At 45.2% G+C, this 18,019-nt stretch overlaps 1 protein-coding gene across 2 annotated transcripts in view; it reads right to left on the bottom strand.

The window, feature by feature from the left end:
* The window catches only part of LOC139269017 (rab5 GDP/GTP exchange factor-like), a 194,323-nt gene that overhangs the window by 5,997 nt on the left and 170,307 nt on the right, over positions 1–18,019 (bottom strand). For both annotated transcript variants that reach the window (XM_070887947.1, XM_070887946.1), the window contains exons 3-6: positions 8,252–8,394; positions 5,211–5,362; positions 4,472–4,541; positions 524–659 (exon numbers count right to left, since the gene is read on the bottom strand). In XM_070887947.1, the coding sequence (XP_070744048.1) occupies positions 524–659; positions 4,472–4,541; positions 5,211–5,362; positions 8,252–8,394 (501 nt within the window). The remainder of the gene's footprint in view (positions 1–523; positions 660–4,471; positions 4,542–5,210; positions 5,363–8,251; positions 8,395–18,019) is intronic.

Raw genomic sequence — 18,019 nt, 5'->3', positions numbered from 1 at the left:
ATCACGCAGGGATTGAGATGACCAGGATGGTTGATAGAAAAGAAAATGAGAAGTGAAGGCAGTATAGAGAATTCGAAGCCAGAGGAGGAGGAACAGACAGCAGAGCTGGCCCAAGGGTGGTCAATAGAGAGAGTCATCTGTCCAGGCAGCAACCAACATGTGCATGTAGGTGTACGTACAGGCAATCCTCAGCTCCAACACCCCTCCATTACAGCACAGCACAGCGCATTAACGCTTGTGGGCAGCTGTGAACTCTGATCCCACCACTCCCCAACACCACATCTTAGTGCTGCAACAGAGCAAGGCCCTGCTCCAGACATCCAGTTCATCCCCGTGATACAGGAGCGGACTTTCAGGTGTCCAGATGATAAAGTGAGTCTTCAGCTACTTGTGAAGTGGTTACTTTTGCTGTACCGACCCATGGCACTCACCAAATGTCTGCGGCATGAATGTGCCAGCCCGCCCGGTCCCAGGAGTCGTTCTGCCGGTTCTTAACCCAAGATACATTAAAAATGAAACTCACCGTATTCGCTGCTGCATCACTAAATCCTTGTGTTCGTCCTCCGAGCTATCCGGACAGAACACAGTCTTATACAGTCGGGTCATGATGACTTTCTCAATATAATCGATCATCCTGTCTCTCTGCTCCGTCGAGAAACCTGCATCAAGGGCAAGAGGAGGGCGATCAGGGACAGGAGCCTCTCTGTTCCACCACCAAGGATACAAACTGCTGGGTGGATGCAAGAGATGGAACCCCTCAGCTCCACCAGCAATCAGGAATGCTGGCCGACAATAGCCTCTACAAAGTTCATTAGAGTAGACAGCTCCGGTTTACGAGCTAGTACTGGCAAGATGCAATGGGCCAAGTGGCCTCCTTCTGGGCTGTAATGCTTATGATAGGAAATGAGAAATTTTGCTTCCAATTTTAAGTCGTGCATTTTCTGCCTTCCTCCAGTTCTCCCTGCATAGCTTCCTGGATCCTGACTTGCAAAGTCTGGTCTGTGTCCCCAGACGGGCCTCTGCTGCTTAAAACCTGACCGCTGGCAGATGCCTCACAATGAGCTGGGGAGAAGCTTCCCTTCCCAGCAACTAACCACTACAGTATAGCTGTGCTCAAACTCACAGCATTGACAACTCCACACCCACCCCCAAGAATAGTACCCCACCATACTTACCTAGTGTGTGGTATTCAGGAATGGGGTCTCTTCCCTCTCTTTCCCGCCCCCCCCCCCCCGACGGAACGTGCATCAGCGGGGATGTAAAACGGGCAATATCGAACCGGTTGGTAGTTATGAAGTCAACCGAAAGGAAAGTCAGGTGTGTAATGGTCAGCCGACTGGATGGCAGCCATTTTACAGCATCGGAATTGTTCCACAGACATCAGCTCCCCCAGAACATCACCCAATGACTATCATCCAGCTAGTCAATTACAGGGAAGGGCACAGACCAGCTGATCCTTTTCTCACTCGGTGTTCACAAATGTACCTTCCAACACGGGTCACTGGACGGAGATCAGGAATGGGAACACTGGCTGATTTTTCTCCCTCCTGAGCTCACTGGTTTGGAGGCCAATGTTCGGAACTTTACTATCACTCTGGCCGAGATCAGGTAAAGAAAGACTGACTTGCATTTATACAGCGCCTTTCATGACCACCGGACGTCTCAAAGCACTTTACAGCCAGGGGAAACAACCTCTCAGCATCTACCCTGTCAATCACCTCAGAATCTTGTATGTTTCAATGAGATTGACCCTCATTCTTCTAAACTCCAGAGAGTATAGGCCCATTCTACTCAATCTCTCCTCATAGGATAACCCTCTCATCCCAGGGATCAATCTAGTGAACCTTTGTTGCACAACCTCCAAAGCATGTATGTCCTTTCTCAGATAAGGAGACCAAAAAACTGTGCACAGCACTCCAGGTGTGGTCTCCCCAAAGCCCTATACAGTTGCTGCAAGACGTCTTTACTCATGTACTCCAACCTCCTTCCCAGTTGCTAGTTGTATCTGTATGCTAACTCGGTTTCCTGTACAAGGACACCTCAATCTCTCCAAACACCAACATTTAAATAGTTTCTCACCATTTTAAAAAATAATCTGTTTTTCCGTTCTTCCTATCAAAGTGAATAACCTCACATTATACCCCATCTACCACTTTATTGCCCACTCGCTTAATACGTCTATATCCCTTTGCAGACTCTGTGTCCCCCTCACAGCTTACTTTCTCACCTAGCTTTGTATATTCCCCATTAAAATATTTCCCAATTTATGTGGGGGAAGAATGCGCCTCAATGCCTCGACCAGAATAACGATAGCACACAACTGCAAACTACAGACCATTCGCGTGTCAACATATAAGGCATATGGTATTGGTGCAGTCAACTGGATACTATAGCTGATGGATCAATTTGAAATTTAAAATGGATAGAATTCTATCATTGCGAACAAGTATGCAGGGAAGCTCCATGCTGCAAATCACCCATACTAAACCCGATTATGGTGCAATAGAATTCAAGGAACAATATTTCTGACTTTCAATCGCACAATCACTGCTCATCTTAACAGGCACAAGTCCCGCGCCCCCCCAACCCCTCCAAAAAAATCCCAGGTTTCTGTATTTGATCTTAGTGCATTCACAATAGATTCACCATAACAGCATACTTTGTTTCGAGAAAAGAAGCCAAATACTAGGATACAACACACAGCAAATGAGAGGGACATGAAAATAAATTGAAAGGCAATCTGGTGACGCACTTTAGACAAATTGAAATAAGTATGCTGGGAAATCGTCTGGCCAATGGGAATAGTACCTAATGTGGCAGAATGTCACCATTAGGTTTATGGGGCATAATAATCACTATACATATGGTGCTTTATGTGAAGTGAATATTCAGACACGGCTTCAATCAAAATCCATTATAAACCCAGGTAAATGATCGAAAAAATACATCTTACATGTTTGATATGGGGCTGTAATCATTATAGACTGGCCCTTTCTTCTTCGTGCTGATAAAGTACGCTAAAACGGATCTCAAATCAATAACCTTTAAAGTATCAGCAACTATTCATAAGACAAAAAAATATGGTATAAATATTTAGCCTCTGATGGTAGAATCTGCCAAAAATAATTGTATTTAATCCAATCATTTTAAGATTAACCTCTCCTCAAAATCCTAATTCATTACAAAACAATTCTGTTTAACTATAGTCATCTGCCAATGTTAATTGGTGCAAATCCTTAAGAGACCTCTATTTTATTGTATTGTGATCAAAATACTCAGTATAATAGTGCACTTTGCTTAAATGAGTACCACATGTGACGTGTACTTGCCCTCAAAGTCTCCCTGACAAAATGCAACATCCCCACTGACACCTGGGAGTCCCTGGCCAAAGACCGCCCTAAGTGGAGGAAGTGCATCCGGGAGGGCGCTGAGTACCTCGAGTCTCATCGCTGAGAGCATGCAGAAATCAAGCACAGGCAGCGGAAAGAGCGTGCGGCAAACCTGTCCCACCCTCCCTTTCCCTCAACGACTATCTGTCCCACTGTGACAGAGACTGTGGTTCTCGTATTGGACTGTTCAGCCGCCCAAGAACCACCAAGAGTGGAAGCAAGTCTTCCTCGATTCCGAGGGACTGCCTATGATGATGATGATGATGATGATGATGATGATGATGATGTACTTGTTCAAATGCAATGGAGGCACCGTTTTGCAAACCATCTCCAGAGACACCCAGATTTTAGTGGCATCACTGCTGGGAGCTTCCAGTGCATCCACCTGCAATGGAGCAATTAAGGAGAGTGCTGTGGATGCGAGAACTGAACAAAAACGGGATGAAAGTAGCTGTTCAGGATCTGTGGGAGTGGCGTTCTTGTTCTCTGCATTCAGAAAGCCCGCATACAGTTTGATTTTGTTGGTGGGTCAGAGAGCGATTTAGAGGAATGGTAGCACGTTACTGGATTAATTATTGGACTAATGATCCGGAGACATTGGTTCAAATCCCACCACGGCAGCTGGGGAATTTAAATTCAAAATAATGAAATTAATCTGGAATGAAATGCTAGCATCAGCAATGGCAACCATGAAACTGCCGAATTGTCATAAAAACTAGTGTCCTTTAGGGAAGGAAATCTGCTGTCCTTACCCGGTCTGGCCTATACAGGACTCCAGGCCCACAGTAATGTGGCTGACTCTTAACTGCCCTCTGAAATGGCTGAGTGAGCCACTCACTCAGTTATATTAAAGGCGGCAGCTTCTCGAGGGCAATACATGCTGACCTTGCCGGCGACGTCTACATCTCGTGAATGAACAAACGAAAAAAACAACACAGGCAAATCCCACCTCTGTTCAGAGAGATTTCCTTCCATCTGTTTGAAATCGTCATCATCTGGCCACCCCCTCCCCAAAAATAAAAGTATCAGGGCAATGCTGGTCTTCTTCCCCCCCCACCAGATTGTTTTTCCGTGCCACTTACCATTAAAGTGTACAGCTATGTTCTGGTAAAAATCCTGTACTAGGTCAGACTGTAGCTGGACATCCAGATTCTGCAAAACAAAAACACACCCAACTGTGACAATAGAAATCCAGCACCTTGCTGCCCACAGTACATCTTACCCCACAACCTCACTTTGAACCACAGCACACAGCTCAACACAAAATTTACTACCCACACCCCCCCCAAACACCAACCCCTCCGCCCCAACTTAGAACGGCACTGATTCTCTCCCACCTCTCACCCAGGCTCTCCTGCTGGAGGAGGTGGTGTTAACTGAAGAGCTGTTTTTGGAGCCAGTGTATAGTCCAGAGCTTTCCTGAAAATACATAAACACTTCAAGACAGGGGTCAGAGAGGAGCCACTCGGGAACAAGGTATTAGAGTGTATTCAGGCTATATTCAGTCCTGGCATCAGAGCCAGTCACTGACTGCAAAGGAGCTTAACTACATTGACAACTATAGGCATGAATTCCCCACTCCCACAAGTACGGTACCCCATCAGATTTACCTGGTGTGTTGATTTAAATGCGAGAAATGGGTCTGATCCCAAGGGGACGCACCTGAACTGTTTCCCCTCAGCTACAGAATGGTGTGCACAGTATAAGAGGGGGATCAGGGGGGAGGAGAAAGTGGAGGGAAAACGGAAGTGAGCGGCGAGAAATAGAAGCAGGTATATTGGTAGTCAGAGAGACTGACTGATTGACAGAGGAGCTCATTACCGGTCTTGCCTGCAGGTCCTCAATGAATCGATGGCAGCGTTTCTGGATGATCTGAACGGACGGTTTCTGCAGCGATTTCAGAAATTCCGTGAAATCCCCAGATTGCACCTGTGTGGGTGTCTGTGGGCTCATGGTTGGTAGTTCCTGGATCTCTAAGGTAAGCAGCAGGCACAGTAAGCAGGGATTTCTTAGGGGAAAAGGCACTTCAAATTTTTTTTTAAATAAATATATCTACGCGTGCTAAAGTCTCTTTTCTTTGGAGTCCAAAAGTATAGAACACAACCTAGTTATGGCGACATCTTTGTGACGATTTGGCACGCTGCCCTATCCAGACCAGAGCACTAGAAGTAAAACAGACGCCCAGAGCTGTGTGCAACCTGTACTTGCTGCAACACTAGTCCAGGGTTGCTGAATTAGTAGCCTAGACAACTAGGCCTGCACTTTGCTGGCTAATTGGAGAACAGCATCGTTTTAAATGGAACTTAATGAGTCTGTGCAGTTAGCTGAGGCATAACTATTGGCTCTAGTACATCTGGGCTACAGAGGGGGCTTGAAAAACAGCCAGGTATCCTGCCCCTAATCACCAGTGACCCCCTAAAAAAGAACATTACAAGAGAGGACAGAACAAGGCTCACTGTGATGTTCCCTACAGTTAAATAGCCTTTTAGCACTCACACAAAGCTCGCCCTTGGGTGAGGTACTGGAACGAGAGAAGGAAATTGCATTTCTATAGCGCCTCTCACTTTCTCAGGATCTCCCGCAGCGCTTCACAGTCAATGCAGTACTATTATTATAAATGCTTGGGAAATATGGCAGCCAATGTGTGTTCAGCCCAGTCCCATAAAACAGCAGTGAGATAAAGAACCAGATAATCTGTTTTAATGGTGTTGGTTTAAGGAGAAATGTTGGACAGGAGCACTCCCTTGCTCTTTGAAAAGTGCTGTAAAAACTTATGTACACACTGAAGGGGCTAAACGGGGCCTCGGTTTAATGTCTCATGAAAGACGTGGATTATGTGCTCGGGTCTCTTGAATACACAATCTTCTGAATCAGAAAACTGTTTCCTTCAGGAGGGGGGAAAAATTGGGTGTGGAGCGAGAGCGAGGGGGCGAGAGCGAGGGGCGAGAGCGAGGGAGGGGAATGGAGAATAGAGGGAGGAGGAGAGGAGAATAGAGGGAGGAGGAGAGGAGAGTAAAGGGAGAAGAGGAGAGTAATGGAGAAAGAGAGGAGGAGAGTAAAGGGACAGGAGGAGAGGAGAGTAATGGAGAAGAGAGAGAGGAGGAGAGGAGTTTGGAGAGAAGCAGCTCATATAGCTGCGAGCAGTGTTGTTTCATAGGTCACAGCTCAGATCCTAGGGCTGTTTGAGGCACTTCAGCCTGCCAGATATCTGTGAAGCATGGATTTCAAAGGGGAAAGTCTTGCTTGACCAACCTCATTGAATTTTTTGAAGAGGTAACAGAGAGAGTAGACAAAGGTCATGCAGTAGATGTAATTTATCTAGATTTTCAAAAGATTTATCTAGATAAGGTACCCCATAATAGACCGATGAACAAGGTCTGGGAATGCGGAGTTAGGGGACAAGAAGCAGAATGGATAGCTAGCTGGCTTCAAGACAGAAAGCAGAGAGTAGGGGTAAAGGGTAGTTATTCAGGAGTGGCAGAAGGTGGAATGTGGGGTCCCACAAGGATCAGTGCTGGGACCAGTAACGGTTCACAATTTGTATTAACGATTTAGACTTTAGAATCAAAAACACCATTTCTGAATTGGGCCGGGGGGGGTTGGATAGTCAATATTGAGGGGGACTGCAACAAATTACAGGAAGACATTAATAAACTTTCAGAATGGGAATAAAATTGGCAAATGAAGTTCAACACAGATAAATGTGCGGTATCACATTCTGGTAAGAAAAATGAGGTCACATATTTCTTGGAAAATAAGAATGTAAATGGGGTAGAAGAGCAAAGGGATCTCAGAGTACAAATACACAAATCACTAAAAATAGCGACATAGGTTAATAAAGCCATGAAAAAATGCATCCAAGCACAGGTTTATTTCCATAGGGATAGAATTGAAAAGCTGTGAAGTTATACTAAACTTGTATCAAACCTGGTTAGACCATACTTGGGAGTACTGTGTACAGTTCCGGTTGCCATATTATGAAAAAGGATAGAGAGGCACTGGAGAGGGTGCAAAAAAGATTTACATGGAAGATACCAGCAATGCGAGGTTATACCCATCAGGAAAAGATGAACAGGCTGGGTCTTTCCTCTTCAAAAGAGAAAGCTAAGGGGTGACCTAATAGGGGTCTTCAAAATTATGAAATGGTTTTGATAGTGTAGAGTAGACACAGAGTGTTTCCATTGGTGGGGAAGACCAAATCTAGAAGCCATCAATATAAGATAGTCACCAAAAAATCAAATAGGGAATTCAGAAGAAACTTCTTTGCCCAGGGAGTGGTGAGATTGTGAAACTCGCTGCCACAGGGACTGGTTAAAGTGAATAGTATAGATGCATTTAAAGGGAAGCTAGACAAGCATATGAGGATGAAGGAAATAGAGGGTTATGCTGATAGAGTTAGATGAGTAAAAACGGGAGGAGGCTCGAGTGGAGCATAAACACCGGCATGGACTGGTTGGGCCGAATGGCCGGTTTCTGTGCTGTATATCCGATGTAATCCTATGTAGTTGTTGAACAAGTCTGTCTGCATGACACCAGAATGCCTGAGAGACTGCAGTGTGCTACTGGTGAGCTATATACACACCCTGGGGAACCCTTCTGCAGGTTCTCCTTACTGAAGGGAACAGCAAGCTGAAAAGGATCTGCAATGGAGGAGGGAGACGGACAGAATTCCCTCCCTAAACCTCTTTCTCCTCATTTAAGATGCTCCTTAAAACCTACCACTTTGACCAAGCTTTTGCTCACCAATACCTCCGTGTGTGGTTCGGTTTCAAATTGTGTCTGCTTATGCTCCAGAGAGGCGCCTTGGGACGTTTTACTAGGTTAAAGGCGCTATATAAATGCAAGTTGTTGTTGGTCCATACCTTGTCTTGGCGCCGTTTTCCAGATAAACTGAGTCAAATTGATCAGTTTTGACCTCTTCCTTCTCCTCTTGGTCCTCCTCATCTTTGTAAACATGCTCGTGGCCTCTGCAAACAGTGAGCTTGTGGGTGCTTCACTCTCCATCCTGAAAACAAAACTAATCAGTCTTTATTTTTTGTCGGTGAAACTGCAAATTAGAAAAAGTTCGAAAGAGTTAGAAGTTTAAAGAAAACACAACCTAGCCCAGCCTGACAGAAACCAGAATCCCCCAGATTGAAAAGCCAAGCTCGTTGTAGAACTAGCTCACAGGAATCCCCTGGATCTGCTGTGGCTTTGCTCAAAGCTTAAAATTCACAAAGTTCACACTTCATGCTATTCTGTTACTTAGCTACCCGACCAACATACCTCTTCTTTTGCGAATGTTGTAATAAAATAGGCAGAAAATCATCACAGTAAATGTGATTTAAAAGACATTCCAGTAGCAGGATCCAGCTAATCTTGAATCCCTGAGTGATGGTGCAGAAAGTTCACGGTAAAACCTACCGCTCGGCACTTGATCCGACTGCCCCAACTTGTGGACACCCAGATAGTCAGCCCTGACAGCACGGAGCACAGTGACTCTGGGAAAGCACACACTTGTGATGGTCCAGGGAGGAAATGCGTGGGTAAGCATCAGTAGGCACAGGGACTTGCCCATAGAATGATTTCCTCTTTCAATATATCAGCAAACTTGCAAGGAACACGGTCGTTGTACTCGTCAGTCTACCATGACAATTTAGCACATCGTCGCACTGCTGCTCCCGTGGCCTTGACATCGTACCTGCCTGTGTAATTATTACTCTCGACTCTTGCAGTGCCGCTTACCGCCCGTATCACAGCACCGACACCCTAAACTTTCAGCTACTTTTCTATTCTCCAAATGCCAGCAGCCCAACTCCTATAGAGAGTGACGGACTACCCTTAAAACACACAAGGGCTCTTTAGCCCTCAGGAGCTCTAGCCAGGCCTCACTTGTCATGGAGTGAAGCACAGATGCAGAGGGTCCGACCCACCATGATGGTGGGTACATCAGGCACTATTAATTCAGATAGGTCATGAATAAATGATGGCATAGGCAGCTATCTTCGCAATAGACCACACGGTGTTGAGACCACCAGTTGAGATGGGACAGTTCAGGTTTTGAAGCCTAGAAAGTGTACCCCACCTGACAGCTGTCTGATGTAGAGAACACATTGTGGGGTGGGGGATGGGGAGAAATCAAGGTTGCGATCCCTGTCCCAACTATCAAGGTGTAACCCACCAAAGCACCATATGTAGATGGGGGAAGGAGGGGATTTTAATCATTTTAAAATTTTGCTTGCCCGGGCAAAAATTTGTAAAACTAAAATGCTCTCAGAAAGCAAGGAGTTACACCGGAATTGTGCAAATGGTAACAACCTGGTATGCCACTTCATGTATAAGTACTCATCATTGTAGGCGGTCCCTCGAATGAGGATGACTTGCTTCCACATGAGTTCACAGATGTTTCAATTAAGGACCCGATGTTCCAGTCCTGAACTCCAATTGAAGGGGTGGAAGATGTGACCATTGCACACCAGCCACCACACGGGCTCGACAGAGCTAGGCCTTTAACCAGTGGCAAGAGTTAACCAGGACAACTGGAGACCTGCTCTGCTGCACGGACCTAGTGCGCACACATCACAGTGTGGGCTGGTGGCGAGAGATCGTGGTGGAGGAGCATCAAATGAGGGTCCGGGGCCTAGAAGAGCCGAGGACCATGGGGCAGCCTAGTATAAGTAGTAGTAGTGAACTTAGTCACATTAGAGCTGTTAATTACAGTGTAATCAGATAATGACAGGCTACCTGCAAAAGGCAGAACGAAATTAAAAAGGAGTTGTGAAAAAAAAAATGAAGTCACTAAGTTTGCTGCAGCCCGTTAGGATATGGTGTCTGCAGAACCGGTAAAAATACAAAAATTACTTACATTTAAATAAAACTGCTACAAATTTAGGATCTCTTCAGTACGTCAGTATGGATCAATCCCGTAAGCAGTTCCCATATCTGATGTTCAGCAGTGCCCAATATCGCATCATCATCATCATAGGCGGTCCCGCGTATCGAGGATGACTTGCTTCCACACCAAAAAGGGAGGAGTTCACAGGTGTTTCAATGAAGGACCTAATATTCCAGGTCCCGAACTACATGTTGAAGGGTGGAAGATGTCTATACGTGGATTTTGTTTTAAACATGGGGAGGCCATTGCACACTAGCCACCACAAGGGCTTGACAGAGCTAGGTCTTGATCCAGTGGCAAGGATTAACCCAGATGACTGGAGACCTGCTCTGTTGCACGGGCCTAGTGCGCACACATCAGTGTGGGCTGGCCCGAGCTGCCCCTGGGCCCTCGGCTCTTCTGGGCCCCGAACTCACGCCTCTCCTGGGCCCCGATCACGTCGCTCTACAATCGCTCGCCGCTCCTTCGCCCCGACCTCGCTGCTCCTGCTGCAATTCAACATCGGATATCTGGCTTACTGGTTCTGTAGTTAAAAGCATTTTGTATTACAACCATCCAGATATCAATTGGGGAAGGGGAAGGAATGCGGCAAATGAGTCAAGTGAACTTCCGATCCACTGAAATCAAATAGCAAAGTCTAGAGCCACACGGTGCGTGAATGTCTGTTTCAAAGAGGAAATGTGGCAACAAGGAAGAAGAGAAAGTTAAGTTTACATTAAAACAGATGACATGAAACCTTCTACAGCTATATTTTGCAAATTTTTCTGTGTGCCATTGTTGTGTTCATGGCTGTTGCCGAGGTTGATGCCGGGTGGTCCATCCGGTTTTATTATTCTTATTGTTTGTAGTAGCGGTTTGTTACCATGGGAGTGGCTTGTGAGGCCATTTCAGAGGGCAATTAAGAGTTAACCACATTGCTGTGGGTCTGGAATCAAATATAGACCAGATGAGGCAAGGACGGCAGATTTCCTTCGCTAAAGCACATTAGTAAACCAGATTGGTTTTTAAAATGACAATCCGACCTAGTTCCATGGTCAACAGTGTTGTCACAAGCTTTTTATTCCAGATTTATTTAATTAACTGAATTTAGATTCCCCAGCTGCCCTGGTGGGATTTGAACTCACATCTCTGGATCATTCGCCCAGGCCTCTGGATTACTAGTCCAGTAACCTAACCACTATGCTACAATGCCCTTGCCTGTTTGCTGCAATTAAAACACGGTTCTCTTAAGTAGCTGTCACTGTCTTTCAAGTTAAGATAGAGGCTCCCCTAATCTTTGAAGTAAAAATCTATTCAAGTATTTTTAATGCAGTCATCTGTAACAATATTTGAATTGGGTCGGCCACAGAAAAGTTTGCAAAACACGACTGTAGAAGGTTTCGTGTCAACTGCCCAATATCTAATCGTATGATAGTGTAACCAGGACACAGCAATAAATAGTACCCTCGAGATCCAATCTGGATATTGCGTCTCTTCATATGCTCTCTTACAAACACTTCACCAATCTTTTAGATGGATGGAAAAACTTTAGTGAGATGAATCAATAAGCTGCTATATTTTACAGGCAGCAAGTGAATGTCGAGAACAGATATAGTCAAAACTCACTTATTTCATTTAACTTTCAAGTCCCTCCTCGTGAATAATGAAAATAATAAACTGCACCACACTCGCCAGCTAACTGAACGTTTCCTGGGCAGTGTTCTGGTTCTGACCTGAACTTGGGTATAAAAGGCATAATTTCAAAGTTTGCCGATGACACAAACCCCAGCTGCCATGATGGGATTTGAACTCACCTCGCTGGATCATTCATCCAGGCCGATGTATTACTAGGTCAGTAACTTAACCACTATGTTACCGTATCTTTTAGCCAATTACCACCATCCCTTTAATGCCATGTATTTCTATTTTCTGAAGAAGTCTGTTAGGAGGTACTTTTATCAAATGCCTTTTGAAAGTATATATATTATAGATATACATATACACACACACACTCACAACATCTACTCCATTATCTTTATCAATCCTTTCCATTACTTCATCAAATAACTCAGATCAGGTTATTCAGACACGATTTACCTTTAACAAATCCATGCTGACTACCCCTTATTAACCCATGCTTCTCCAAGAAAGAATTAGCAGGGCGGCGGCAGCAACGGGAAGCAGTGGCAGATCGTCAGGGGCCAGTATGTGCAGAGGCCAAAGGTAAAACAAAGAAGTAAAAAGAAATTGAAGTGTGACATCATATGCTGAGGATGTCGTGAATAGCACGTTTAGTAAATTGGTCACACCGCAGGTAAAGGTTACTCAGCCAGATAGGGAATGAAGGAAGGTTGCACAGGGGTCCCCTGCAGTCATCTCCCTCGAAAATAGATACACCACCTTGGGTACTGTTGGGGGAGATAACTCATCAGTGGAAGGCAGCAGCAGCCAAGTTCATGGCACCATGGGTGGCTCTGCCTCAGAGGAGGGCAGGTAAAAGAGTGGAAGAGCTATAGTGGTAGGGGATTCTATTGCAAGGGGGATTTATAGTCGTTACTGCGGCCACAATCGAGATTCCAAGATGGTATGTTGCCTCCCTGGTGCAAGGGTCAAGGATGACTCGGAGCAGCTGCAGGGCATTTTGGAGGGGGAGGGTAAACAGCCAGTTGTCATGGTGCATATAGATACCAACGATATAGGTAAAAAAACGGAATGAGGTCCTACAAACTGAATTTAGGAAGCTAAGAGTTAAATTAAAAAGTAGGATCTCAAAAGGTAGTAATCTCAGGATTGCTACCAGTGCCACGTACTAGTCAGAGTAGAAATAGCAGGATAGTTAAGATGAATACGTGGCTTGAGGAAAGGTGCAAGAGGGAGGAATTCAAATTCCTGGGACATTGGAACCGGTTCTGGGGGAGGTGGGACCACGACAAACCGGACGGTCTGCACCTGGGCAGGACCGGAACCAATGTCCTGGGGGGAGTGTTTGCTAGTGCTGTTGAGGAGGGTTTAAACTAATATGGCAAGGGTTGGGAATTTATGCAGGGAGACAGATGGAAGTAAAATGGTAGAAAGGAGATAAGGAAAGATAGAGAGCAGAGAAATCAAAGGCTAAAATCAAAAAGGGCCACATTACATCATAATTCTAAAAGGACAAAGAGTGTTAAAAAAAACAAGCCTGAAGGCTCTGTGTCTCAATGCGAGGAGCATTCGTAATAAGGTGAATGAATTAACTGCACAGATAGATGTTAACGGATATGATGTAATTGCGATTACGGAGACATGGCTCCAGGGTGACCAAGGCTGGGAACTCAACATCCAGGGGTATTCAATATTCAGGAAGGATAGACAGCAAAGAAAAGGAGGTGGGGGTAGCATTGCTGGTTAAAGGAGATTAACACAATAGTAAGGAAGGACATTAGCTTGGATGATGTGGAATCTGTATGGGTAGAACTGCAGAACATCAAAGGGCAGAAAACACTAGTGAGAGTTGTATACAATCACCAAACAGTGGTAGTGAGGTTGGGGATGGAATCAAATAGGAAATTAGGGGTGTGCGCAATAAAGATACAGAAGTTATCATGGGTGACTTTAATCTATATATAGATTGGGCTAACCAAACTGGTAGCAATACAGTGGGGGAGGATTTCCTGGAGTGTATTAGGGATGGTTTTCTAGACCAATATGTCGAGGAACCAACTAGAGAGCAGACTATCCTAGACTGGGTCTTGTGTAATGAAAGAGGATTCATTGGCAATTTTGTTGTGCAGGGCCCCTTAGGGAAGAGTGACCATAATATGGTAGAATTCTTCATTAAGATGGAGAGTGACACAGTTAATTTAGATACTAGGATCCTGAACTTAAAGAAAGGCAACTTCGATGGTATGAGACGTCAATTGGCTAGGATAACCTGGCAAATGATGCTAAAAGGGTTGACGGTGGATAGACAATGGCAGACATTTATAGATCGCATGGATGAACTTCAACAATTGTCTGGCGTAAAAATAAAATCCTAACCCTAACAAGGGAAATTAGGGATAGTGTTAAATCCAAGGAAGCGGCATATAAATTGGCCAGAAAAAGCAACAAACCTAAGGACTGGGAAAAATTTAGAATTCAGCAGAGGAGGACAAAGGGTTTAATTAGGAGGGGGAAAATAGAGTATGAGAGTAAGCTTGCAGGGAACATAAAAACTGACTGCAAAAGCTTCTATTGGTATGTGAAGAGAAAACGATTAGCGAAGAGAAATGTAGGTCCCTTGCAGTCAGAACAGGTGAATTTATAATGAGGAACAAAGAAATGGCAGACCAATTGAACAAATACTTTGGTTCTGTCTTCACTAAGGAAGACACAAATAACCTCCCGAAAATATTAGGGGACCCAGGGTCTAGCGAGAAGGAGGAACTGAAGGAAATCTTTATTAGTCAGGAAATTGTGTTAGGGAAATTGATGGAATTGAAGGTCAATAAATCCCCAGGGCCTGATAATCTGCAACCCAGAGTACTTAAGGAAGTGGCCCTAGAAATAGTGGATGCATTGGTGACCATTTTCCAACAGTCTATCGACTCTGGATCAGTTCCTATGGACTGGAGGGTAGCTAATGTAACTCCACTTTTTAAAAAAAGGGAGAGAGAAAACAGGGAATTATAGACTTGTTAGCCTGACATCAGTAGTGGGGAAAATGTTGGAATCAATTATTAAAGATGTAATAGCAGCGCATTTGGAAAGTAGTGACAGGATCGTTCCAAGTCAGCATGGATTTATGAAAGGGAAATCCTGCTTGACAATTCTTCTAGAATTTTTTGAGGATGTAACTGGTTGAGTGGACAAGGGAGAACCAGTTGATGTGGTGTATTTGGACTTTCAAAAGGCCTTTGACAAGGTCCCACACAAGAGATTAGTGTGCAAAATTAAAGCACATGGTATTGGGGGTAATGTATTGACGTGGATAGAGAAATGGTTGGCAGACAGGAGGCAAAGAGTAGGAATAAATGGGTCCTTTTCAGAATGGCAGGCAGTGACTCATGGAGTGCCGCAGGGTTCAGTGCTGGGACCCTAGCTACTTACAATATACATCAATGATTGGGACGAAGGAATTGAATGTAATATCTCCAAGTTTGCAGATGACACTAAGCTGGGCGGCAGTGTGAGCTGTGAGGAGGATGCTAAGAGGCTGCAGGGCGACTTGGACAGGTTAAGTGAGTGGGCAAATGCATGGCAGATGCAGTATAATGTAGATAAATATGAGTTTATCCACTTTGGTGGCAAAAACAGTGAGGGAGAACACTATCTGAATGGTGAAAGATTAGTAAAAGGGGAGGTGCAATGAGACCTGGGTGTCATGGTACATCAGTCATTGAAAGTTGGCATGCAGGTACAGCAGGCGGTGAAGAAGGCAAATGGCACGTATTGGCCTTCATAGCGAGAGGATTTGAGTATAAGAGCAGGGAGGTCTTACTACAGGGCCTTGGTGAGGCCAAACCTTGAATATTGTGTACAGTTTTGGTCTCCTAATCTGAGGAAAGACATTCTTGCTATTGAGGAAGTGCAGTGAAGGTTCACAGACTGATTCCCGGGATGGCAGGACTGACATATGAAGAAAGACTGGATCGACTAGGCTTATATTCACTGGAATTTAGAAGAATGAGAGGAGATCTCATAGAAACATAAAAAATTCTGATGGGATTGGACAGGTTAGATGCAGGAAGAATGTTCCTGTTGTTGGGGAAGTCCGGAACCAGGGGTCACAGTCTAACGATAAGGGGTGAGGAGAAACTTCTTCACTCAGAGAATTGTGAACAGAAAGTTGTTGAGGCCAGTTCGTTAGCTATGGCCCTTATGGCTAAAGGGACCAAAGGGAATGGAGAGAAAGCAGGAATGGGGTACTGAAGTTGCATGATCAGCCATGATCATATTGAATGGTGGTGCAGGCTTGAAGGGCCGAATGGCCTACTCCTGCATCTATTTTCTATGTTTCTATGTCCTTGGCAATGGTTTATAGTAGTTTTCCCATCACTGACGTTAGACTGATTGCCCATTACCATAGAGGTTTACTTAGAATCATAGAAATTTACGACACAGGAGGCCATTCAGCCCATCGTGTCTGTGCCGGGTTTATCCCACCTCTTTTTTTGAGCAACATTTGCAATCCTCCAGTCCTCTGGCACCACTCCAATATTCAAGGAGGATTAATAATTCAGGGTAGAACTTAAGCCATCTCCATCTTAGCTTTCCTCAGCAACCTAGGATGCATTCCATCTGGACCAGCAGAAGCAGCATGCTAAGCAACCCCACAACCAATGGATCAGGTCAAAGATATACAGTCCTGCCACATCCAGTCGTGAATAGTGGTGGACAATTGAACAACTCACGGAAGGGGTCAGCTCCATGAATATCCACATCCTCGACAACGGCAGAGCCCAGCAGGAGTGTAAAAGACAACATGTTCACCTAGAAGTGTCAAGTGGATGATTCATCTCAGCCTCCTCCTGAGATTCCCACCATCACAAATGCCAGTCTTCAGCCAATTTCAATCACTCCACGTGCTATGAAGAAATGGCTGAGCACATTAGATACAGTAGGTTATGGACCAGACAACATCTCGGCTGTCGTGCTGAAGACTTCTGCTCCAGAACTAGCCGCGCCTCTAGCCAAGCTGTTCCAGTACAGCTACAACACTGGCATCTACTCGGCAATATGGAAAATTGCCCAGGTGTGTCATGGCCACAAAAAGCAGGACAAATCCAATCCAGCCAATGACCGCCCCATCGGTCTACTCTCAATCATCAGCAAAATGATGGAAGGTGTCGTCTACAGTGCTATCAAGCGGCACTTATTCACCAATAACCTGCTCACCGAGGCTCAGTTTGGGTTCCACCAGGACCACTTGGCTCCAGACCACATTACAGCCTTGGTCCAAACATGGACAAAAGAGCTGATTGCAGAGGTGAAGCGAGAGTGACTGCCCTTAACATCAAGGCAGAATGAGTGTGTGGCATCAAGGAGCCCTGGTAAAATTGAAGTCAATGGGAAAACTCTCCCTGCATGAGTCATACCTAGCACAAAAGGAAGAAGGTTGCAGTGGTTGGAGGCCAATCATCTCAGCCACAAGACATCGCTGCAGGAGTTTCTTAGAGCAATGTCCTAGGCCCATCTTCAGCTGCTTCATCAATGACCATCCCTTCATAAGGTCAGAAGTTGGGATGTTTGCTGATGATTGCACAGTTTTCAGTTCCATTCGCAACTTCTCAGTTAGTTAATGAACCAGTCCAAGCTCACTTGCAGCAAGATCAGCCTTGGGCTGATTAGTGACAAGTGACATTTGTGCCACACAAGTGCCAGCCAATGACCATCTCCTACAATAGAAAGTCTAACCACCGCCCCTTGATATTCAACGGCATTACCATCGCCAAATTCCCCACCACCAATATCCTGGGGGGGTCACCATTGACCAGAAACTTAACTGGACTAGCCACAAATACTGTGGCAGCAAGAGCAGGTCAGATGCGATGTATTCTGTGGCTAGTGTCTCACCTCCTGACTCTCCAAAGCCTTTCCACCACCTACAAGGCACAAGTCAGGAGTGTGATAAAATACTCTCCACTTGGCTGGATAAGTGCAGCTCCAACAACACTCAAGAAGCTCGACATCATCCAGGACAAAGCAACCCGCTTGATTAGCATCCCATCCACCACCTTATACATTCATGTCCTCCATCACTGGTGCACTGTGGCTCAAGTGTGTACCATCTACAGGATGCATTGCAGCAACTCGCCAA

The sequence above is a fragment of the Pristiophorus japonicus genome, chromosome 8 (assembly GCF_044704955.1).
Source record: "Pristiophorus japonicus isolate sPriJap1 chromosome 8, sPriJap1.hap1, whole genome shotgun sequence".
Lineage (NCBI taxonomy): Eukaryota > Metazoa > Chordata > Chondrichthyes > Pristiophoridae > Pristiophorus > Pristiophorus japonicus.
This window is presented reverse-complemented; position numbering and strand designations above follow the sequence as displayed.